This window comes from Poeciliopsis prolifica, unplaced genomic scaffold, assembly GCF_027474105.1.
Source record: "Poeciliopsis prolifica strain line A6 unplaced genomic scaffold, Auburn_PproV2 SCAFFOLD030, whole genome shotgun sequence".
In the NCBI taxonomy this organism is placed as follows: Eukaryota; Metazoa; Chordata; class Actinopteri; order Cyprinodontiformes; family Poeciliidae; genus Poeciliopsis; species Poeciliopsis prolifica.
This window is the reverse complement of record NW_026562405.1, coordinates 3,365,370-3,390,783: the sequence shown is the minus strand read 5'-3', so window position 1 is coordinate 3,390,783 and position 25,414 is coordinate 3,365,370. Positions and strand designations below refer to the sequence as shown.

General features: G+C 35.2%; 1 protein-coding gene across 1 annotated transcript; it reads right to left on the bottom strand.

Annotated features, from left to right (window-relative positions):
• Window positions 1-1,361: 1,361 nt before the first annotated feature.
• ngfb (nerve growth factor b (beta polypeptide)) lies at window positions 1,362-24,489 on the bottom strand. The gene is made up of 4 exons (XM_055050365.1): window positions 24,345-24,489; window positions 8,611-8,761; window positions 8,132-8,181; window positions 1,362-5,110 (listed from the first exon to the last, which is right to left on the bottom strand). The coding sequence occupies exon 4, from the start codon at window positions 5,097-5,099 to the stop codon at window positions 4,515-4,517; it is 585 nt and encodes a 194-aa protein (XP_054906340.1). The 5' UTR covers window positions 5,100-5,110; window positions 8,132-8,181; window positions 8,611-8,761; window positions 24,345-24,489; the 3' UTR covers window positions 1,362-4,514.
• Window positions 24,490-25,414: the final 925 nt, after the last annotated feature.

Here is a 25,414-nt window from a genome sequence, read left to right as displayed (position 1 = left end):
AACAGCTTAGATCAGAGGTATCCAAACGTCTCACCACAGTTACTGAAACTGGCAAATTGAAATTGCCACATGCCATAAAAATACACTTTATTTTTTTTACATTTGTTAAAAATCTACAAATCATTTTAAGTTTGTTTTTATCTCTTCATTGATCAACTAAAGGCACTTCTTAAATGAAACAAAAAAGTAGAGAATCTAGACCAGATTTTCTATTGAAAAGGGATCTATAAATCACTTCTGTAAAACTTTACTGGCGTTTGAGTGAAAGCGAATGGATATTTATCATTCTATAGAATGATTTTCCACAAGTTCGGTAAGGTTAGGTTCTGACAAGGTTTAGTTCTAGTCTTTGTCCACTAGAGGGAAGTGTTGCATCTGATTTTGGGAGCAGCTCTGCAGGTATAGTCGGTCTCGAGATTCAAGAGCTCTTGTTGAAAAACTGCATTTATATCTGACAGATTGAAACTATTAAAAATAGTCTTATTGTAAAACACTTCCTTTCCAGCTTCGTCATTGATTTCAGTTTCAGTTTTCCAATCTGGAGTTTCACAAGACCAGCTCATGACCACAAGTTGTGATACAAAACTGGACTGGGAACCCCAAAATATCCCAACTAATACAGAGTGAATGCCAGCAGTCTAGGTTTTTGTGTGCTGACAACAGCGAAATGTCACTGCCAAAACAAAGAATATGCAAAGCCATGATACACTGTAAAAAATGTATTGCATTAACAAAATGAAACTGTAACCTTTTTGTAGTTGTTTTCTATTTCAATGTCCAACTCGGCTGTGTTTTGTGCTGTGTAAAAAGACGATGTATAACAATTCCAAAAATACAATTGTGTTGTAGCTTTTCTAATTGTTGAGTGTTCTTTCTACACTTTCACCTAGTGCTATCTTAAAATGCTTGATTAACACTTGAAAATATGTCTTTGAATTAACATCATGAAATAATGGAAAGGATTTCCACATGATTAACTAGCTGTCTTTTAGAATGAAGCATATTTGTTGAGCTAACTTACTTTTGTGAGTTGGACCTTCTGAATCAGGTAGTGTGAAGGTACCACTGTAAAATAAGGTGGTTTCAACTAGATTTACATTCATTTTAATAAAGTCATATCAATGATTTGGTCCTAAACATTGTAGATTAGTTGGGCTGGTTGTATTGCATTACACTGGGTCACACTATAGTAACTGAGTTAAAGGAACCTTTAAAACATATGTTGAGTCTATTAAATTTGAATTTGAATAACCATAATGAATGGAGTAGAGCCAACTCATTTGATTTACAATCATCCATTGCTTTACCGTAATTCTGGTTGAGCCAACACATTTGGTTTAAATGAGAACAACCATAATAAATTATGTTTTGCCAACTCATTTTATTTAAATTAGAATAAACACAATATATTATGTTGAGCCAACACGTTTGATTTACATTGGAATAGTCTTCAAAAATTAGGTTGACCTAACACATTTGCTTTAAACAGGAGTAACACAAGTACATGGTGCTGAAATCAAGAAAAGTAATCAGGTGGAAATCATTTCCATAATTTTGTTATGTTCATCCAACGACTTATTGTTTTCAGTGTATGATCAGTAAGTAGGCATCATCAATCATTTGCCATCTTATTTTTTTATGGATATTTCTAAAACGCGTTGTTTGATATCAATTGTAGAATGATGGTGAGAAGAATCAACATAAAGACCAGCCAACGCAATAAATAAAGTTCATGATCTGTCAAAAACATATAGATTAATCGTTTTTTTTCCACAAAAGCAGCTAATCAAATATGGTTCTTTGTGATGTTTCTTCATAGTTGCAGGAATCACTTCATGAAACATACAGTTCATGTTTGTATATGTTTAATAAATAACAACATTCTCATAATTATTTATTATTTAAGAAAATGAACCAATTGCTTATAACAGACCTGGGTTAAATTGTATCCGCTGAATGGTTTTATTAGCCTTTCTCAGCTAGACAAGTTTTCTTTAAGATGGTGAACAGTGAGGCAAAAATGATTACAAAAAATTTGACTGTGTTGCTGTGCCAAAACTTTTACGGGCCTTTTACTGTGACTGACTCAGCTGCTATTAACAACACAGATTTTAGCCTCTGCTTTGTAAAAGCTACAGTCAAAAAGACTTGTAAACCGAAATGCTGTGTTTTCATAAGCTGTGGTTTACAGTGCAGCTGTGGTTTGGTCCACAAGCCCGCTTCCTTATCCAAATCTCAAATTTAGTACATCATAATTCTTTTTCCGATATAAAATGTTGCCCATGGTCATAAAAATAACCCTTTAAATTACACGTTGCAGCAGAGCAAACATGGTATCTGCAGGTTTGGGGCTAATTTTATTGTAGTTTTGTGGTTTGATTAGGCTCTACATCATACAAAAATGTAAGGAGAAAGCTGAAATTAGTAAAAATGCTACTGGATAGTCTGTGCATTTAATAGTACTTCCTAATTCCTTTTTAAGCAGTAAGTACTCAAGAGGGGGCGCAATGCCTTTGCAGGGGGACAGGGTGCTGGATGGATGAAAAAAACTGTTAAAGTAAAGGTGGTTTGTAGTGTGTTTTGTTGCAACCTGAAGTGTGAAATAAACTTCAGTGTAGTTTGAAAACAAAATATGTGTATATGTTTATGTCTGGTTAAACAATGTGTGTGCCCAACTGATTTTTCTTTTTTTCTTTTTTGGGGGGGATTTTATTGTAATCCATAAGCAAGCCCAGAAAATCTTTGGCAACCACTGTTTTAAACTAAGGCTGTTCTTGTAAAAGTGATATTTTGGAAGTATAGTTTAAACTATCAAGAGATTCTACAAATATGCCATTTTTAAACTGCATTAAATTTACTTTGGCTTAGGAATATCTTGTGGTAAAGTGCTAGACTGCAACTAACTGAATAGTGTTCACTTTTCTTTCCAAATGTGACAATTATTCAGCTCCTTCAGTAGAGAAAAAAATCTGTACTATGAAAGACCTAAAATTGTTCTGTTTTGTGGGTTGTGGTAAATTGTCTTTGAACGCGGTAACCCTCCATCACTGCTTAGTTTAAGGCTGGTTTTAATTCCCGTATTGTTCTCTTATTTTAATACCAAAAAAATTTTCCTCAATTTTTGCAACCATCAAAATATCTTTAATGTTGATGGAAAATGAATATAAAATACAATAGATTATTCCACCGTTTTTAGACTGTCAAACTATTCTGGATTTACACAATAACCAAGGCAAACAACCAGTATGACTTGTATAAATGGGATTATGTGAAAAAGTCTTTATAGCTCTATTAAATTCTATTTATATCTCTACATATATTTCTAGATATATTTCTTCTGTTTTTGGTTCAATGTCACATTTAAATGCATAAAACTATCACCAAATTATCCACCTCCCAAATCTTTGTTTTGTTTTTACAGTTATTGAGTGGCAGATACTTCAGCTTATTGTCCCAAAAGATGGCCGATTTTCTGGTAAAAAGATTAATTCACAGTGCCATCAGTTTGTCAGTCAACAAGTTATTGAAGAAACAAGGAAGTTCTAGACCATCACTCTCCCTCCACCATGTTTTTTTGTGGAAATGTTTTAGTTTTGTGCCAAATGTAAACTGATTCATACTTGCTGAAAAGTTCCACTTATGTCTCTTCAGACCAAAAAAATCCCCCTAAACTTTAGGCATCATCATAAACATCTTAAGTTTTTTTAGAACAAAGATAACTTTGGAAATCTTTCAAAAGTCAGGTTCTTTACTGAGCTGTTTAGTGAGTAATTTAGCATTGGTAGAATGAGAAAAGCCAAATTTAAAAAGTTGTTAATCCTAGGAATTAAGTTTTCAGGTTAGTGTAAACAAATTTTCCATTACTAAATACAATGATGATTTAACAATAGTTGTCTTTGTATTTATTCTGGTTATCTACTTGCTTGACTGTCCTAAACATGTAAGTGTAACAAAAGATAGAAACATTATAAATCTGTAATGAGGAAACTAATTTCTTTCACATGACTCTATTTTACTGACTAATTACACCATACAATAATATAACTCTAATTTTAATGTGACTTTAAATAGCTGGAATCAATTTATATTGTACATCTTATTATCAATAAATTCTCCTAAATGTAGCAGACTGAAGAAGTTGTGCAGCTCTTTTAAACAGTACGGGTAATGGGTTTTACTAGGAGAACATTTCTAATTTCCAACTATAAACTTTAATAGTTGCAAAAGAACACATGTACCTCACCAAACTGCCTCTTTTATAAAAACAACAAACGATTAAAACACCTTCACAATCATGTTAATCCTTCAATGGCTAAAACTACTTGCAGATACTCTTTAACCCAGGTCTGGTGTGTATATAATGCAGTCCTGATACTTTGACACATACAAGAATAATTTACTTTGTGCAGAGGGTGAGAAGTCATTGGTGATAAGTTATATGCAGACACACACTGGTCTGCATTTTAATGTGTCTGTCTATATTGTGTTCTGTGTGCCCGTCTATGGGTGAGTCTTCAGTCCTTCCACGATTTGCGGCTGAGCACACACACACACGCCACGTTAATCCGAATGAGCCTCCAAGCCACCAGGTTCTTGAATGAAGTGAGCGCTCGGACAAAAGTGTGCGAGTTGGTGCAGTGGGAGTTCCAGTGCCTCGCGTCAATTCCTAAACATTTTGAGCCTCCAGATGGAGGGCTTTGACACGTCGTCTCAAAGAAATACTGTTTCTTGGTAACATTGTTTATATTCACATACTCGAGCACTGTCACCTCATTGCCTGAGATGTCTGTGCCGTTGGTTTTGTTGCCCACCCAGACACTAACACTCTCACACACCGAATACACCCCCCGGTGCGGAGGGTGCCTTCGAGTCCTGCTGCCGACACCCTGACCCCCTGCTGGCTCCGCATCGGGGGGCTGTGAGCTGAAAACCACCCTGGGTGAGAGGTGGCGGCGCTTATTGAAGAGCTTGGGATCCACAGTGGGGATGGAGGTGGGGTTGTCCTGTTGTGCTGTTGTGACGCTGCACGAGACCCCTACGACGGGGGCCACAGCCTGGGCACTGAAGACGAGAAACAGGATCAGCATGGATGACCTCATGGGCACACGATCTAAGATAATCAACGAGAAGAGCAAAAACAACTGTTACAACACAGTCAAAACACATCCAAACATCCATCTTCAGATATGTTGATGTGAAAAACACAGTTGTTTTAGTTGTTTGTAGCTATTTCACAGAAACATTAGTAGTAATAAACAGTAATAACCCTTTAGCTGTGTTTTGTGCTTGTTTTTTGCCAAATCTAATGGATTTAAAACCTCTGTGTGTTCACCAGTTCATCTACTGCTTGGTCTTAGGCAGGACAAGTCCATCTGAATAGTCTCATTATTCAAAAAGTGACTCAATGTGCCTCACAAAAAGTAAAAGCAGAACAGATGAAGATAATTAAAAACATGACATACCTCAAAACAATGATAAAAAAGTTTAAGTATCACATAAAAAAGCTAAGATCAAATTGGTGGTTTAATAAGGTAATATATAAATAAAATGACTTGTTAAAATAAAACTTGAACTTTATGTGTAAGAAGCAGATAAACTATGTTTTGCTCCTTCTTGTTTACGTCTGGTTCTGGAATTTAGATGATATCAATCAGAGGTGTCCAAACCTTTTAACCACATGGGTCAACAATTTAAAATTCAATGCACTTGGAAGCCACAAGAGTAATTCTGTTCGAAATAAAATTACAACCAGACAAGTCTTATCAAATTTACTGACAATCATATTCAACTAATGTCTCAGTTTCATGTAAAATGAATATAAAATAATTCTTTAGATTGAAACATAAAAGAGCAGTTTAATGCTTTTGACCGCATTCTGCCTAAGCAGCCTCCTATGAATGTGGATGTAACTTTGACATGTGTGACCATACATTACATATAAAATAATATTTCATTGATTTTTATTAGTTGGAAAAGGCTGGGAAACACATTGCTGATGTCACCCTAATGGACTTCAAATCATCGTCATCAAGTACATCTGTACAAAGTGGACAAACAGTTCTAATCCAGGCTCATTTCACACAGTTTCAAAGGGAATCAATGTTTTTGTTTTTAGCATGAGGAGAATTATTTTTATGTTATTTTTATGTTGCAAGCAGGAATTTTATGTGAAGCGTCATCTCAGGGACCGAGAGGTGCTGTGTGGATCAGCCATTAACCCAGTCATGATCATTAACCAATTTGTTTTATAACAATTTTCCCACTTGTGTGTGTTGTTATTGCTTTGAACAGCAACATCCCTAAGTAGGTTTTATAAACTAAAACTAAACAGATGTGGAGCTTTTATTTGGCTAAGGAGCACAAGCAACAAAAGCTATGATTCAGTTCCAGTGGCTCTGTGGTCTGAGAAAGCGGTGGAAAGTATAATAAAACCAATGTGTTAACTATAAAACATAATATTTATGACAAAAATAATTTCTTCATTATATTTATGTACATATCTTACAATAAAAGATTTAATGATTAATAAAAATACAGTAGGTATCGCATTACAGTTTCACTAATTGTTGTGATTCAGGCTGTTGTTTTGTCAACATGTCTTGACTCCCTTCAAAACAGAACGTCTGTACTTTCTGTTTTGGACAAATTGACAAGCGGTGTGCTGTATCTAAAGCTGCTCAGCATACATCATAGACTTGTTAAAACCCGTGGCTCCTCTGCTGCAGCCAGGCTCTGTCAGCTAACCTGCCTATTATAAGCTGCGTTTGCCTCGGGTGTCAGAGTGAAGGCTCGTGGATAAAAACTGTTGGCACAAGAAGTAAAAAGGGAAATTCATAACCTGTAGAATAGTACACAATGTGAGCTATGGTTTGTTAGGAACCGCTTGTGAGAACTATTTAACTTTAATTCTTGTCTCTCACTGGATCTCAGATTTGTGTTCTGCCCTCTCTGTGCTACATTAGTTTGACATGAGAAAATAACTACATTGCATTGGATTCACTTTTGTATAGTTACTATCATTACATAGAACTATACCAAATTTGTATTTCACCAAACAAGTATTGTAATTTAAGTAGGTATAAGAACTGTATGATACAATTTTATGAACTGAATTATACAGCACCACCACCTATGCCAGGTAGTGCTACCACCTAGTATAGGTGGTAGCTACCACCTAGTATAGGTGGCCTTACAGCAAAAAATCATGGGTTCATGTCTCAGGCTGGGGTGTTTCTGCATAGAGTTAGGGTGTGCATTTGTATCTTCTCTTTGGGTACTCCTACTTCTTTGACTGTTAGGTTGATTGGTGTCTTTAAAGGATGAGTATGTGTGTATGGACCCTTCCATACACACACACACACTTGCAAAGTAATTTTATAGCATTTTTTCAGCAACAAGGCAGTATAAAGTGATTTACAGGAATTAAAAAGCCTTTTAAAAAAGATTGGGGGGATTTTTTTGGTTGTTTTACAAACAAAATAACATGTATGCGTGTGCATGCGTGTGTGTGCATGTGCATGCATGGTTGTCTGTCTTCTGTGTCCTAATGACTGCTGGAGATAAGCAGCATCCCCCCAATGCAATGAACAATATCTTTGTGAGCAGCATTTGATGTCAGACATATCTTTAGAAGCAAAAAATTATGCTGTTTTAGATTTCTTAAAAGAGCAATTTACATGTTGGGGCGAAGACTAAGCTGCATAAACAACACATCTGGCACTGACAAAATGGATATTTAACAGTAAAGGAAGCACATACCTGATGAACCCCTTTGTGTAATTTAATTTCACTTCAAACTGTAACATTTTCAAGCACATACATGGCAATGATTTTATTAATTATTGACTGGCACGTTGAGCAATTGCTTAACATTAAATAATTCAAAAATTCTGCCTTGAATGCTTCTAATTCAAACATTATTCAATTCATTCATGTGTTAATTTTCATAACTATCTGCTCTATTTTTTATAACTTATACTCTATTCCAGATAGAGTTGGACACTTTGTGGGTCACTAACAGGAGTAAGACCCGGGGCATGCTACCAGGTCTTCAAATGACCAATACAAAGACAAAGACGAACAACCACGCAAAAATCATTCATGTGGTTAAGATTTATAATCACTTATTAACCTGCAACTCTTTGGAGGGCCAGAAGAAGACGGAGCACTCTGAGAAAATCCCTGTAGGCACAAAGAAAACATGTTTGGTCCAAACTCCACATGCTCCTAAATTTAAAGAGTATAAAAGTTCAGCCTTAAGAGCAAAGCAGAAGATTCTGTTTGTTGATACCTGTTTCAGATTAGCTAATTTTTAAGGAAAACTATGCCTTTACAAACACAGTCTAACAATGTGAAGGAAATTATCTTTTATTATTAATTATGGACGCATTTCCTAAACAGCATAAGAATTATAGTTGTCACCTGTAGTTCAGAATTAAAATGTATATTTCTATAATTTAATGAAATTATACAACATTATACAGTCAGAAGTTAAAAATGTCAAGTTATAAAAATCCTACATATTAAGCTTAAAATTATATAAATAGCAAACAATGCTATTTATAGAATCATATCTCTGCACAAATATATTGGCAACTTTCCATGGTGTACCTTTCAGTGTCTTCGTGTGAACTGTTTCACCTCAGAGGCTCCTACAGGATGTAATTATAGCTCAGTGAGATCTGGGTGCCTCCTGCCATAAGGCCTGGCTTTGGCCCCCATGCAGCACACCTCTGCCCTCCTCTGTCTCAGCTCTTCAGTCCTGTTGAGAGACAAGTGGAGAAAGTGCCTCAGTTGCCTCATAAAACCCACTGTAAACACATTCTTTGCAAGACGAATACGGGAAGAGGAAGTTCATGTGATTTGTTTCTCTCACCACTCATCACGTGCTGAACATACCGAAATAATGAAGCTGACTTTCTTGACGTAGACTTTGTAGATCAAAAGCATGTTGTTTAGTGTCATGATAAATTTATTCATACACCATTAGAAATAAGAAATACATAATCGTAACACACCATCTGTTATATTCAGAGTGCAGATATGTGGGAAAAAATGTTTCCTGGGGATAAGGATGGAATATATTTAATAGATCAAGGTGCACACAGGAATCATTCTGAATTGATTAACAATGTCAAAAATCCATAATCTGAATTTTAATTGATAATCTACTTTTAAGAAATTAAAAAGACGGAGCATGGAAAAACAAATTGGTGTGCCAAGTGGACAGTTTATGGTGAAAACAGGCCAAAGTAACGCCATATTGAAGGAAAGATTAATTATACAATTATACAATATTATAAATTTTTCGAGGCTGAAGGATTTGCCACTAAGGACAGAGAAAATGTGTCAGTCACGCAGTGCATTCAGCCAATCATTGCACCTGAAGTGGTTTTTCAGACCTGCTCCTGGTTTCCCAGTCAGGTGTGAGGGAGAGAGCTGGAGACAAAGGAGCTACAGGTTTGTACTTCCAAACAATAACTTTATCTCTTTATTATGCACTTTTAAAAAACTTACAATGCAAAAATCATGTAGATGTGAATACCCAGTGAGCTTGGAGCCATGAAGCTGTCATGCACTGATCCATAAATAGAATTGGTGAACACAATGTTGTTTTGTTTGTTTGGCATGTTGGTGGTGGTAGATCGTGTGTTTGATTATCAAACACACGATCTAACTTTTTTAATGTAATACATGTGTTTAAGATAATGAAATAAATGCTGATATCTTTTTTTGTGTCTTAAAGATTTGATTGTGGATAATTGCATTTATTTCTGCATAGAGCTGAAAAGACGTCTAGTTAACTAGCAGGCTTGTAATTTATTGGTGCTGTTTATTTCACTACAGGCCAGGTGACCCTTTTAAGGGTCAAAGGATGGTGAGCTTCTTACAAGTGGCTGGAGCCAGGAGACCCTGAATTTCATTCCATATGTAACACAGTAGAGAAGGGTATTGTATATTTTAGATAAATGGGCCAATAGGTTTGGTGTTTAAATGACACACAACGTGCAATATATTTTACAATATATTGCTGATAATCAATAAAAAGATATTTGCAAAAACAGAAGAAAAATGTGAACATACAACAGAGCAACATGTGTAGTGAGTTGATACATACAGCACTATTTCCCTATCACATTAAAAGGAAAGATACATGCCCGTGTCATAGGGGTATGAACTATCCACCATAAATCAGCAAACGCCTATCCCAAGAGATGATAACATCTATGACACAATTCATAAAAACTGTCTGAAGAAGTCGCTGTTTTTACAAATCATTGCTGCTGGGAATGGCTTATGTATCAAGTGGTACACTTGCTAAATGAAAGGAATGTGAGCCCCATGTAAACAGAAGTGAATGGGTTGTTAATCTAAATGACTGTGGTGTGCTCCTGTACAGAATCCACATCAGCACATTAAGTGTTTTATAATTAAACAAAGGTGGTCTCTGGAGGTGATGAGATTCAAATGGGTGAACATTGAAATACAACTTTGGTTCATTCCTTTTCAGTCTTTTTATGTTTGACGACTACAGATGTTCAGTGGCTGTATTAACAAATGCCATAAATGTAAGGGAAAAATCACTGTTAATCATACATGCACTAATTCCCTGAGCAGCAATGTATGTCATGTTATACTTGTCTGAGATACATTTTCGGACAGCTCTATTCGCCTTAAACCTACAGACGGTTTTTAAGTGGCCCTTAAGACGTTTAGGTTGAGATGTGCATAAATTTAATTAATGCGTACAAGAAACAGGTAACAGACCTTACCCCATAACATTAAGATCATTTTAAAATGAATACCATTCCTTGATGTTGAGAGAACTGCTGTCAGCTAGAAGTAACACAACAGGGAACAAAGTGAGTTAAGGAAAGACAATCAAAGACACAAGCCAAAAAAATAATTAATTGAAGTATGGCGTTTGTGTATTCTGTAAGACCGATTACACAAGCTGACCTCTTGCAAAGTCAAAGAATTGTTTGACACTCTGATTGTGACAATTGAATTGCTGCCAGCAAACCCAGATAAACAGTAATTCAAATTGAAAAAAAAAAAAACAAAAAACATATCTATAAACCATGATGATGAGAGTATAAATCTGAAAAGAAAATAAAGCATTTCCACTTTATTAAAAGACACAGTGGTATCAGTTTTTTTTTTTTGTAAATGGAAAAATGCTAAAATATTAAATAAAAAACTTTTCAGTCTGATTAGCACAATTCTTAAATTAAATGTTATTTTGCAAGTGAATTAATGATAAAACCAATTGATTGTTCTACTTACTTTATCTTTACCTGCTGGTTTAGGGACCAAGTTGGTGGTGTTTGTTTTCTTTTAATTTCGATTCATGTGAAGGTTACATTACATAAAAGTAGTTGGAATTTATAGTTTTATGTTTCTCATATTTTCTTGGTTCTTGGATAATAGCTGCTTTGTATTCACTTTACAGTGCAAATAAACTAAATCAGCATGCCCATCAGTTCTGTGGTCTGTTACTCCTGAATGGACAGGCAACCCATAACCACTGACCAACAATACATTAGCTATAATGGAGTTGATTTAATGAGCCTTGGATGAGTTGACTGACAAGCAGCCTAGTTTGGCATACAACCAAGTCCAGGAACAATTCATCTCAATTCATTCATGGGGTAATAGTCACAGACTGGCTCTAGTAACATGATCCACCATGGCTGGCTGTTATTCAAAGGGGAAGGAAGGTGCATGTGACTTTATCTGTCCATTAAAGCTTTAAATGACATGCAGCTCATAACATTACTGTGGTCATTTGTCTACAACTGATAACCGGGATGAATGAAGCTCCCTTTGTCTTAACTTAAAGAACCAAGCTTTAAGGCAAAGGTGCCCAAAGTCAGTCCCTGCATGTTTTAGTTCTCTCCCTGGTGGTAGTAACAACCTTCTGAGCATGTCAATGTTCTTCTTAGGCCTCTGATGAGCCGTCATTTGATCCAGGTGCGTTAAACCAGGGAGAGAACTAAAGCATGCAGGATGCCGGCCCGCGAGGACCAACTTTGGACATTCCTGCTTTAAGGAGATGATGCATCTACTGAATCTGAATGCTTATTACATATAATCTTTTAAGCACATATTGCTCCAGATGATGAAAAGTAGCCAAATGAAGCATCACTTTCATTCTTTTCTTTACTTCAAGCCATGTGTAGGCTCTTTCAGGGTACTCCAGTTTCCTCCACAGTCCAATACTCATGATTGAGAAGTTAAAACTTCAGTTTCAGGTTAATTGAAATTGAACTATGCTTAATATCAATGCACAAATGGACAGTCAAGGTTAATGACATTACCAGAAGCAACCAGAATTGAGCGGATTTGCTGACACTGTAGAGTTTTGAAAACTTTGAAGCTGTTTTAGGCAGCCTGATGTTTTCCTGAAGAACTCAGGTGAAAGTTAATATGATGAAGATCAGGGAGATTAAGAGCTAAAATACACTAAATTGAACTATAACAGCTTGAGTCAGCATTTGTCTCGCACAGTCATCAGGCCATGAAGGGTGCTGTTGGGCATCAAATCTGAAACAAGCAGTGGTGAAATAGTAAAATTGTCTGATTTCCAGTTCAGCCTTTTGTCAACACGTTGGGATGTATTGTTAATAATTATGGTCCTAATATTTATAAGAACAGTGATAATGTACAATGATTTTCTTGCTGATTTTTTTCGGATCTTTTCACAATCAACACACCTTATTTTAACTAATTCATATATATAAGATGTTCTGTGTTAATGAAAAAGACTGTCGACAAGTTCTAAAGTTTTGAAATAAATAGTCATATGTGCTATTTTTGAAGTGTTTTGTAAAGATATAGAACAAAATGTACATGATAGCGTTTTGCCATATAGAGTCATTTAAAAATTCAAATACCAAGGAATAAAACATTCCAAAAATAAACTTAATCTGTTTGTATTTTCTTTTTAAACATTGGCTAAAATGATAGTTTCCTCTGTTGCTTTTTGTTTTGGGTGCAGTCTAAACAGCAGAAGCCATTTCACTGAGGATTGCTTGTTTTCCTAACAAATATACACAATTTTAAGTGTTATTTTGGAACAAAACTGGATCCCTGTTACGATATTCCTGCTTGCCAAAAATACAGTCTCAAAGACAATAGAGGACTGACTGTCTGTGAAGTTAAATGTTATGATCCCTGTATCGTATGTCGTCTTTCTGAAACATTCGCGTCATAATTGAAGGATGGAATTCCTAATTAACACTTTCTGCATCTTTACTTTGTTGTTTCTATGGATGCACATTCATGGACAGGAAGATGCAGCAGTGGCAGGATCTAAACATCTCGTGTGTTGACAGACTAAAGTAAACAGGGCGTAATTTTGTTGATGTTTTTGACTGGACAGTGAATTCCATCCAGAGGCAAATGCTTCAGTGTCAAACTGAACAGGTTCCAGCTACATTAAAAAAGACAAAGGCACAGTTGAACATCTGAGTTTGGATGTAATTAATGTAAAATAAAAGGAAGTCCCAATAATTTTCCAGATGTGATGATCGAAGAATAGTTTGGTCTTGGCTGATGCTCCCAGTGGAGAAATGGTTGTTCTTACTTCCAGATGTTGTCTACAGTGTATTTAATTTGGAGACTTTTTGACAAAGAACCCAGCACACTGACTCACTAACAAACAGCACAAACAGCATTTTCTGCCAGGCCAATGGCTAAATACAGTTAGAAGTTTGGTTGGAAAATAAAGTATTCACATCTCTGAAAATTACCTTGTTTCATCACAAGTACTACACACTCAAAAAAATGAACTTTGGGGTTTATTACTTTAACAAAAGAATATCATGGACTTTCAATACAATGATTTCATGTTTCAAACAAAAACGTAATAAAAAACATGTTGAATAAACAAGAAATTCAATAACTTAAAGTTTATGAAATGTAATCATGTTGAGATGACATGATTCATTATAGTCAGGCTGATCTTGTGCTGAAGACGACGAGTAAGATCACAGGGAATCACATGACACCACGCGAGAAAATTGTTTAAGAACTGCACTGTAAGAAATGGCTGTGAATAGAGCAGGAAAATACAGTAAGGTGGCTGGGTTTTGAAAATTCAGCTCTTTACTGTCATCTAAAATGTGTATGGAAAGTATATGGGACATGCACTGAAAACAATAACTCTTTGGATGGACATCAAAAAATCATGGAAAGGATTTTCACCTGATTACTTTGCTTTATTCCAGCATCATGTAATTCTGTTACATATATATATATATATATATATATATATATATATATATATATATATATATATATATATATATATATATATATATATATATATATGTGTGTGTGTGTATTTTTTTCCCCTTTGGTTGCAATACTTTGACTTCTGTGTAACAAGCAATTATTGCTGTTGCAAAATGCTATATTTTGTTTAAATAACATTAAGTGATTTTAATATATACATGTATATGTTTTGAATTAGAAAAATTTAGTAGTGTGAAGGTACCCCTGTAAAATAAGGTGGTTTAAACTAAATTTGCATTCATCTTAATCAAGTAAAGTAAATTATTTGCTGGAAAACGTTGCAAAGTAGTGGGCTTACTCTATCCAATTACATTGAGTCAACCTTAGTAAATGAGTTGAATCAACCTTAAAAGTTAAGTTGAGCCAACACATTTGCTTTAAATTGAAATAACTGAAATAAATTGAGGCAACTCAATTGCTTTAAAGTGGAGTAACACAGGAGTACATGGTGCTGAAATAAAGCAGGTGGAAATCCTTTCCATGATTCTTTCATGTTCATCCAATGAGTTATTTTTTTCAGTACACATTTAAATTGAATTTTAGTCCATAATTTGTGGCTTAAGGACTTAATACTTTCTGCATTTAGGGTATTTTGAGCATGTCTCTACCAGATATGCATATATCTAGATGTGCATATCTATAGATATGCACACTCTTCCTTACTAAACATCTCAAACTCAATCATACTAGAGAGAAAGGACACATGAAATTTAATTTAGATATTTTCTTTGATTGGATTAGGTTTGGTTTTGACTTGCCTATTTTAACACTTCAGTATGTTTTGATCCAAACCCTTTCATTGCACATTTTATTGCAATCTGTCTTTAGACTGTTTGTGCTGTTGGAAGATGAACTCCCAGCCTAATCTCAAGTTTTTATCAGTCTTTCACAAATTTTCTTTAGAATTCTCTCTAGAATTGCATGAAGTTGAATAAAGTTTATTTTAGTCTCACCTGTCCAGAGCACATTCTTCTACAAGTTTGCTTTGAAACCATCCAGGCTTTGGTATAAGCAGCAGCTGAACTTCTCATGACTTTCTTTCAACAATAGCTTATTTTGTCAAAGGATTTTCTCAACAAAGCTGTAGATCTCCTCCAGAGCTACTTTTGGCTTCTTGGTTGTTTTTCTCATTGATGCGGTCTTTGCTCAACCTGTTTATTTATGTATATAGCTACTGAATGTATTAGTAGTTTTAAAGCTGTGAGATACCATTTCCTTTTTCACATTCTGGGCAGATCAACAAATGCAAGCCACATTTTTAAAAAGATTGTTTCTTGTGAAAAACAAATTGAAAACTCGTTCATCTTTTTGATCAAATTTTTTATTCACTTTACAATTATGTGATACTTAGCATTGCTGAACCACGTATAATCAAAATATGATGTTTGTGGTTGCAACAATACAAAATGCGGAAAAAATTAAAGGGTGCAAAAATTGTAAGGCAGTATGTGCACTTAAAATATTCATCACAACAGACAGTTGCCTATTTTGCTTTGAATGAAGCCAGGCTAAACTATTTTTAAAATTTTAATGTGCAAACCTTTACTTAGATATGGAAAAATGGAGATATTTAAGATTTGGACAACTTTTTTTGGTGGACTGTTGAAAGTGTTTTCCTCATATCGGTGACATAGTGAGGCTTTCTACATCTGCAAACCTGTTGTGGCTTGTCTACAGTTTATAGGGAAGGGGAATGTCATATTTTTCTTTGGGGCAACTTGGCAAAGAAAACATGTTAGTAAAGATAATAGCTTACAATCCAGGCTTGTAATTTCCATTTTCCAATGGTGTGTTTGCATCAAGGAGTGGCAATATTCTTCTATACTATTATCAAGAAGCAATGCAGGAAACCATTTTAAACACAAACTGACCTTGGCTTGAGTAATACAGACTCTGCTGGCAGTCAGCTGTGATTTAAGGCAGATGTGTGAATGTTTCTTGGACACAAAAACACAAAGTCGTTTTCTTGTCCAAACTCAGACAAAATTGAGTCTTGCTACAGAATACATCAGACATAATTAGCAAAATCAACAATCACTGAAGCGTAGCACTAACTTTTCTATCCAGAGCGTTTTGTGTCGCAATAGAAACTTTAAACTCTGATTTGACCATTTGGATAGTAATAGTTTTTTGAACATGTCCATGTGTTAAGACACATTCTTATAAAATAGCCATATCACCATATAGTATTTACAAACCTAAATGGTTTGCACAATAGTTTTTGACACAGAATACAAGTCTGTTTTATATCTGAGATTATATAGTAGAGCTAAAGTCTGCAAACATGTGCAGAAAAACTTTGTGAAGACAAAGACGAGCTGAAATGATGACATCAATAACTGCCTTAACATTTCATAGTTTTCTGAGTTAAAAATGTAATATAATCAGTGACAACAACAGAAGCAATCCTTGTGAGAATGGAATGGAAAATGGGATTACGAATGATGGATTAGGAAGATCTTGTTTCTGGGTAATTTATGTGCTTTTTTTAAGAGAATTAAAAAAAGCACAGATGACTACAGTCACTGAACGTGATCTAGCCAAACAACAACAATGCACAGTCTCCATTCAAACACTTCAAATTAGTTAAGCATATCCTAACAGAATGAGTCGTCTGGTGGCTCGTGTTCAAAAATGAACATTTGTTTTGTGCTCAAACTTTGGCAGATGTTGGTTGTCTGGGATGAATTGCGTCATGACAAAGTTTCTTTGTCAATTAATTTTATCTCATATGAAAAACAGTCTGTGGGAACTGAAAATGTCAAAATTTTTCCTACAGATAGCAAAGACGGTGGATCCTACTTTGTTGCTTTAGCCAAGATAACCAGCCAATGTGCTTTTTGGAGGTATATTCCACATCAGATGTTGCTTTTATTTCTCTGCTCTTTTAAGAGAGACCTTGGCCAGACCTTGACATCCTCTTGTGTCCTCACTTGGCCAATGTCAAGTCTGTCATAACAAAAGTCAGATCCTTTAAACAGATTGCAAGGCACATATTTCCCATTGAGGATTTTTAGAGGAAACAATGAGTTCAGTATGTTTCTATCAAAGTATTTTTCACTTTTTTCCAGTGCTGCTATTTGTCTAAAATTGTTGATTGTGTTGATTGTTAGTTTTATGGGTTTCCAGACTTTACTTGGGCACCCACCCATATTTAAAATCCCTGCCAAAGAGGCCACCCAGTTTACGCTTTCATTTTTCTTACTTTCCTAAACATCAAAAAAGGGATGTTGTCCAATGATTTTTTACAGGTTCACATAAAATATATCTGAAAATGCATTTCTGGAGATTTTATCTTGGAAGTGTAGTTATATGCTATGATGTCAGCAGTTTGCGTTCCTGGATTTATTTATTTTTTGTCTGTAAGATTATTCCCACTCCTTTGTGCCAAAGCAAAGTAGATTGTCAGCATAATTTGCTATGTTTTTACACTTTTCAGATGATTAATATAACCCTGTGATGGTGAAAACACAGCTAAGGTTTCTACTTCAGCTCAGCTTCAGTATGTGAGCTCCTGGTATTTCTTTGTATGTAAATCCTCACTGACAGAGTAACTCAGCATTTTGTCTTTTGTTGTGTGTTTTTATTGCTAAACACACAATCTTAGAATAATCCAGACAAGTTATGAACTGAAATCTCAGTGGGAAGTCGCTCCTTATCATGAGCTTGTCTCATAGTAATGTGAAATTTTAAATAATTTTTTCGGTGCTCCAGGTATTCATTCCTTTAGAAATCACAAAGCCACACAATGCTACAACGCTACACATTTTTAAAAACCTTTTTCAAATTTAAGTACCAAAGCCTAAACTACTTGCATATTTTTTTATTTACGTACTTCAAATGAAAGTGGTTAAAAACTGAGCATAGTCCAGTGTTGTGCAGTTCAGTGAGCAGCTGGTTTAGGGGGACGCGTCATCAGGCTCGTCTATAACTGTTTATGCAGGTCATTCTTGTCTCTTCTTCTTTGTTTAGCTCTGACCTATTGCAAGCTTTGTCAAATGTCGTGGCAAGCCAGGCTTTCAAAGTTTGTTTATTAAAGTCAATAATTACGAATGTGCTTACACAAAGCAAAAAAAAAAAAAAAAAAAAAAATAGGGACAGATTTGATGGATTAGGAAGATCTTGTTTCTGGGTAATTTATGCGAAGGACGGAAAAATTATGTGCTGCAGAAAAAATTGACAAAATGTTCATGTATGCAATAAACAGCATAAAGTGCTGTATACAACATCACTAGAAAAGTAAACATTAGCATGAATGTGGCTGCAGGATAAATACCAAGGAACCTGGATTCCACTATGTGTCACAGCAAACATCACAGGTGTTTTGGTCTTTAAAATGTGACGTTCAAAAGGTTTGGTCTGAATACCTATCAGTAGATGTCATGTTCATCTTCAATGAGGTTTTTTCTGAAAGGTTGATTGATATCTGGTGATGCATCCTCACCAGAGCTGGCTGCTGGAGTTGACTTTGAAGTTAGTGTGACTCTTAGACTCAAGGAGGCATGAGTTTCTGACAAACTTCATCAATGATCAACCTTTCGAGATCTGGTTGCATTAAATGTAAGTTTTTTATATTTCAGATTGTTATTCAGAATACATATTTTTAAAGTTCACCTTCAATGTTTGGTAGGCTTCCTTAGTACTTCTATTCCCTTTAAATCCAAAGTGGGAACCTTTTGGATTTCATAAGTGCAGTATGAGACTAAACCTTGCCCAGCTGAGTGATTTCTGGAATCAGTACTGCTGTTGGAGCAGCAAAGTCAACTATTTCTGCAGCTGAGAGAGAAAGAGAAGCCAGAATCCTCCTGAATCTGCTCCACATGCATCCCTTTCTTAGAATAGAAGACATCAAAAGTAGAATTAAAAATAAAGTCAAATTATTAAAATTATCCAATTATCCAATTGGGTGCTTTTATTATTATTTTTCTAATATGTTAACTGGGTCAGTTGTCAGTAAATGAATACACATATGCAGTACATAACATCTTGAATAGTAATGTCAGATTTTTGAAAATGCTTTAGTTTTTTTTATAAATTCAATAGAAAATATGTTTTTTAACTTCTTTTCCCTAAAATCTAACATCTTACTAAAGCTCTTATTTCAACACTACAACTGTCTGAATCCCCATGTTATGGTTTTCAGCTTTTCTAAATAATTTCACTTATGCTGTTAGGCAGACTAAACAATGTAACACCATAAAAGTGGCAGTGTGTATTTTTGTTTACATGTGTGGGAATGCCATCGGTTTGGGGTGCTCATGTTTTTACAATTTCACACAAGAAGATATTTTCCTCACTAGTCTGGACTGAACAGCAACTTAAAACTCTGAAATGCCGGTTAAGTAATTTAAATTGAGAATCAACAGTATGTTTTCAATGTCAATCACTGATTTCACTTTTGGGCTGAATTATTTTAAATAAAAAATACAAATGTCCCAGAAACGTTGTTACTTAAACTGCAAAGGTGCAACAAAATACACAAATATGTAAATAGTGAACATATGTTAACAAGCAGAAGTTACACATGGATGGTTGAATTTGAACTTGGATGACTTCCAGGGTAAGAATGAGTCAGAGTTTACAAACTTACACAATATAAATGTGTGTGGTCTTCTTGTAATTTTCACCGTAGAATGATAAAATACTCCAGGGTGCTTCGCTTGAAAGACGATACTGTTCAGGCACAGGCCTGTTTTGATGCTTGGAGATTCACCTTTACTAAATGTGGTGGTCTCTATTAATGCAAGAAGAGAGTATCTCTGACTCATTAGGAGAGATAACTGTCTGCAAGGTTTAACAGTAGCCTTTAGTTCTTTTTGTGTTTTTAAGTGGGCAGCCAGGTCTTTGAAGTGGGCCAGAGGCAGAAAGTTATGATCAGACATGTTTTTGTGGAAAGTCAGATGCAGCTGCGATTACACATGAAAGACGGATTATCAAGCTTGATGACTGTGAAGGTAGGAGAGACAGAGTCCTCCATAATGGTGTGTAATTACTGTCAGTTCATCTGAGACATTAGAAGAAGAGGGTTATCCAACAAATATTTTCTATAATATCTGCTAAATAATGAAAACAAACAAAAAAATATTTTTAAATCTGGTACTCTTGGAAATTTTAACAGACCTTTAACTATACATATGGAAGCCTTCATTGTTATTTTTTTTTTTATGAAGTAGACGCCTGTCCTGTTTTATGTTCCACTATTTCCCTATTTTCCTGTATTTATAAGTGGTAGCAGTCATTGGTTTTAAATAAATTCTTTAATTTAATCTTCGAATAATTACCTCTGTAAAATAAATATATCAAAACTCATTCAGCACGGTAAATCTTTTTGGACAGGAATTAATCATTGAGATTGTTTTAACTGATTTTTTTTATACTTCAAAATAATGACTGCATAATCAAAAATCCAATGAAAACAATCCAGATTTTCTTCTATTTACTATAAATTACAAATTAAACTAAATTTGTCTCATTGTGCCTCTAACTCACTCTACTGTTAACTCAGGATGTGGAAATCCAGAGAAGTCACAATGCCTTGCAGAACAATTACAAACGTTTCATACCAAACATCATGCATAAGAAGCTCTGGAATGTCGGGTAGTGCAGGCCGTAGCAGCTCACTACTGCATAAATGTTGGTTCCAAATATTTGAGGGCTCTCGTTAAAATATTTTGCTGCAAGTAGACTAATGATACACCGTGGAGCACAGAACAAATAAACAAACACTGAAGTAAACTTTTTAACTTGCATTTTGAACTTAAGTAGTAAGCTTCAATGGCCTGCACAACCAGTATCAGAATACAATATAAAACCAACTTCATTTATTTAGCGCTTTAAAACAGTAATAGCGGAAACAAAGTGCTGCACCTAAGAAAATAAAAATACAAAAAAGAACAATCAGATATATAAATAAGACATAGGCACAATAAAATATTAAGTATTAAGTAAAATTTACTCTTCTGAACTTTACATTATGTTATAATGTTATTACATGGAGTGTTGCCCTCGATCTTTGATGCATGCTTGAGAACTCCTTTAATTTCCCCTGGCAACCATTTGGGGGTGCCTAAACTCTCACTGAGTGTCATTTTTTTCCATGCAGTTCCTCCTTGGAGCTACAGTCTTCAAGCTGAGCTTCTGCATTACGTATCACCCCTCCTCTGTCCGACCCCCACTCAACTCTAACAGACTAGCATCAGGAGCAATCAGCAAATGCCTCCTGGAACTGCACATCTTCTGAGCTCGTTAGAAAAACTACTTCTCAGTCCAATGTTGGTAAGAATGATCGTAAACAGCCTGATAGAGAAGCTATGTTGTTATGGCATGCTGAATGTGATGTGTTGGAAAGAACTGAAGCTTCTTAAAGAGGCAGTCCTAATTTCAAAGCATTAAATTGGTAAGTTAAAATTATTTTAAGTCATGTTTGATGTACACAGCAGTTTTAAAACAACTGGAGGTAACATTGTTACTTGATTGTTCTATAAAATTGCACAATCCCTGTAAAATAGAAAATAAAAGTCTTTCAAAACAAACAAAAATATTTTAAAGTGGACTATAAAATGGACAAGGAGCCAGTTAAAAGGCGTGCAGCAGCATTTTGAACCATCTGCAGAAGAAGGAAAATAATTTACTCACTCCAACAAAGAGTCCATTGCAATAATCTCAGTGAGATGAAATAAAATCATGGATTGCTGTTCCAAAGGGAGGTATGGGCAGAAAGGATTTAACTTTTGCCAGCCGTTTTAGGTGATAAAAGCAGGAACTGGTTCAGTTTGTCTTTCCAATTTAAGATCAAGGTCTAACTTGTAATCCATAGCGGTGACAGTTGATTTAAAATAAGCTGTCAGGAGTCCCAAATCAACAGTGGTGGAATCACAAGGCCCTCGTGGTCCATACCTCTATTTTCTTTTCATTTAAATTCAGGAAATTCAGGACTAAAGCTTTAATATCATCCAAGCAGTTCAAAAAGGCTTTCATTGAAAAGCTGTCATTCTGCTTTAAGTTTTGTTGATGGGTCTTGCTTGCCTTGAATCTGATAATCATCAGCAAAGAAAAGGAAAGTGATTTATTAAATTGCTCCTTATTATGGAGCTGAGGGGAAGAGATAAAAGAAACAACAAAGAGACGAGCCCTAAAGTTGAGCTTTGTGAAACCCCAAAAGATAGAGGAGCGCATAGTCAGTATGTAACATGTTGACACAGTAGGATTAATCAGCCAGATACGATCTAACCCAAATAGGACGTGATATGAAGATACTGTGCTTGTCAGAAACCACTGGTCCTATTGTAAAAGTGTTGCACTCTCACTCTTATTAGACTGATGACATTTGTGTAACCTGTCAAAAAATGCTAATCTCACATGCCTGTTCTTTCACTCGTGTAAACTTACTGATAGGAACTACAGATGGTGACTGCATAAAAGCATTGTGAATATAGATCTGTGCAGCAGTACAGGGAAAAATAATTGATATGAGATCAAGTTATTCAAGTTTTCTCGATGATTAATATTTTGAATGACTGGATTTTATGGATTAGTGATTCTCTTTTTGCATCAAAGTGCTACATGGAACATAATATGGAAGTTTCTGGAATATCTCAGTAAAGTTTTCTCAAACTTCTCAGAATGCTAGATGAGGACAAAACCCATCAAGAAGGTCCCACCACCTTATAAGCATTTTTGACTTTGCGGTTCAGGCTTAATCACTGTGACTGCACTTTTCAGTCTTCACTGTGAGACAAATGGTACATTTATATGTGCAAACACATGTGGCTTTAGGTGAGCCATGGTCCATAAATCAAACATGTAGTGAAATGCATGCTAAGAACAAAACATATCACATACTCAGCATACTTGAGATAGCGTTGCGGATATTAAGTTACTCTCCAGGCGTCCTACCAATATTTGCCAGTGAAGTTTTGTAAGAGCATCTTGTGGTTTTCTGAACTAAGCTTTGATGTCTGCACAGTGATTCTTTTCCACCACTTAAAGCTCGACAGTACAAAATTATTTATAAAAATCTGAGACAAGGAGCCATGTGGTATCCAGTTTTGTAGCTTGTCCAGTAAAAGTTTAACCACAACATTTCTCGTCAGCATGTGGAAAAAAAGTCTCTGATACTTCACAGATGCTATAAGCAAAAAAAAAAAAAAAAAAAACACTTTGCTCTTTACCACAAAGCATCAAAGTGTTTTAATCTGTTGAATCTATTTGGGAAATATATTCAAGATTATTAAACATAACTACGGAACTGCATATCAAAATCCAAGTTGTGCATTTGTATGTTTGCATATCAGCCAAGCTCAGCTCTACGGGCGACTTGGTACCTGCTGTCCACCCCCATCTGATTTGTCTCTCTTTATTGCTGTAAACCGACTACTGCTTCTATTGTGTGTGTGCAGAGAAGCTGCTCTTTCTGTTAAGCATTCTCCTTTTAATGCCAGTTCACAATCATGTTACGCATATCTGAGTTACCTCTTTCATGAAGCTGTAAGCCAAGTATTTTTGGCAATGTCGCCCCAGTAAGCATGTAGAACTTTAAGTGATTTTCTCAGCAGCAATGAAGGCTTCCATATGTATAGTTAAAGGTCTGTTAAAATGTCCAAGAGTACCAGATGAAGTCATCTTGAATCTAATAGCTGACTTTTATGTGAATTATGCAATAATTTGCAGTAGGTTTGTGGGCGTACATTATTTCAGATAAGTGCCCTACAGCTAGCTTCTTGTTAACAACCTCAGATGACATTCAAATACACCAATCTGCAGGAATGGGTGAGGACATTACCCTGAAGTGAGAGCAAGTCTGATTGCTGCAATTGTGACAAGACACAGTTAAGCCTAGTATGTTTCTTGGGGGATGAATGGAGCTGACAGGTGATTTTCATTAATTTACAATACGAATTAAAACTAAAATTATAACAAAATGTAATGTGGAAATAAACTTATAACATAAAATAGTTTTTTTTACTTAATAATGAGATTTTTGGTTGCTTATCTTTATAGTACACCAGGAAATGTATGCATTGTAAATGAAAGTTTAATCCACCTACCTTTAAAGTGTCTTCTCCCATAGATGTAGAATTCCTGAAGCTTCCTGAAATATATTCCAGTTTGTATGTCCACTTCCACAAAACTCCAAGAGCAGAACAACTATAATCCAAGCACTCCTATCTGAGCCTTGCACTTGTTTGAAAATTGTTCAGAAAGAAAGCCTTCTTATAGGCTGCAAGTTCTCTGTGGCTGTCCCAAGCTCAGGTCCTAGTGCCCCCGTCTGAATTGTTACTTGAATATACACATGGATGAATGGATACATTTTAACAACTCTTATCAAAAAATGAGCACAAAGCAGATAGGAAAATCATTTCTCATGTGTCACATAAAATCCCATTGAAGATTTTGTCTTTTATTTATGACTACTAATGCAAAAATAATTTATCCAAAAGTAACAATTATTGGTTTAGGATTTATTTCCCTTGTACTGTCAAGCCAGTTTGAAAGAATATTAAAATTGAAAAAAGTTTTGATGTGTATTTTGCTATTCCTATTGTTGCAGTCTTAAAAAATGTATTACAATCAAAATATATTGAACATTTAGCCTTTGAAGTGCCATTTGTAGAAATTATAAATTGTGGTACTTATCTGTATGTACCATAAACATAAGGTACATAAAGATATGAACATAAATTTATTACATCAAAGGTTAACTATTGATAATTCCCATATATATTAGCTAACTATTGACTACTGATCAGTAGACCAAGGTTCAAGTAAAAGCTTGGACTCACAGGACAGTGATAAACTCACAATATGCTACGTTTAACTGACTTATTTACAATAATCCTCAGGTTGTTGGTGTGCTTCTTTGAGTTTGCATTCTTCATTTGTAAAGAATCTGAGTTGAGAGTATACTATGACATTTTGTTTCCTTAAAAAGGTGCTATAGCTCTGGCAGGCTTGTGGAGCTGGAAGATGGCAAACAACTTTTTGCATTTCCACCATCTTGTGATGGCAGCACCAAATGACAACACAGTACTAGTATTCTGTATCTTGTAACACTAAACAAGTTCCTTAAAATCAATTCCCATTTTTGACAGGCATCATCTTACAGTACAGTTCCTAT

Excerpts from the sequence above, each read along its gene's own strand:
- ngfb (XM_055050365.1), bottom strand. The coding sequence starts at position 5,099 with ATGAGGTCATCCATGCTGATCCTGTTTCTCGTCTTCAGTGCCCAGGCT.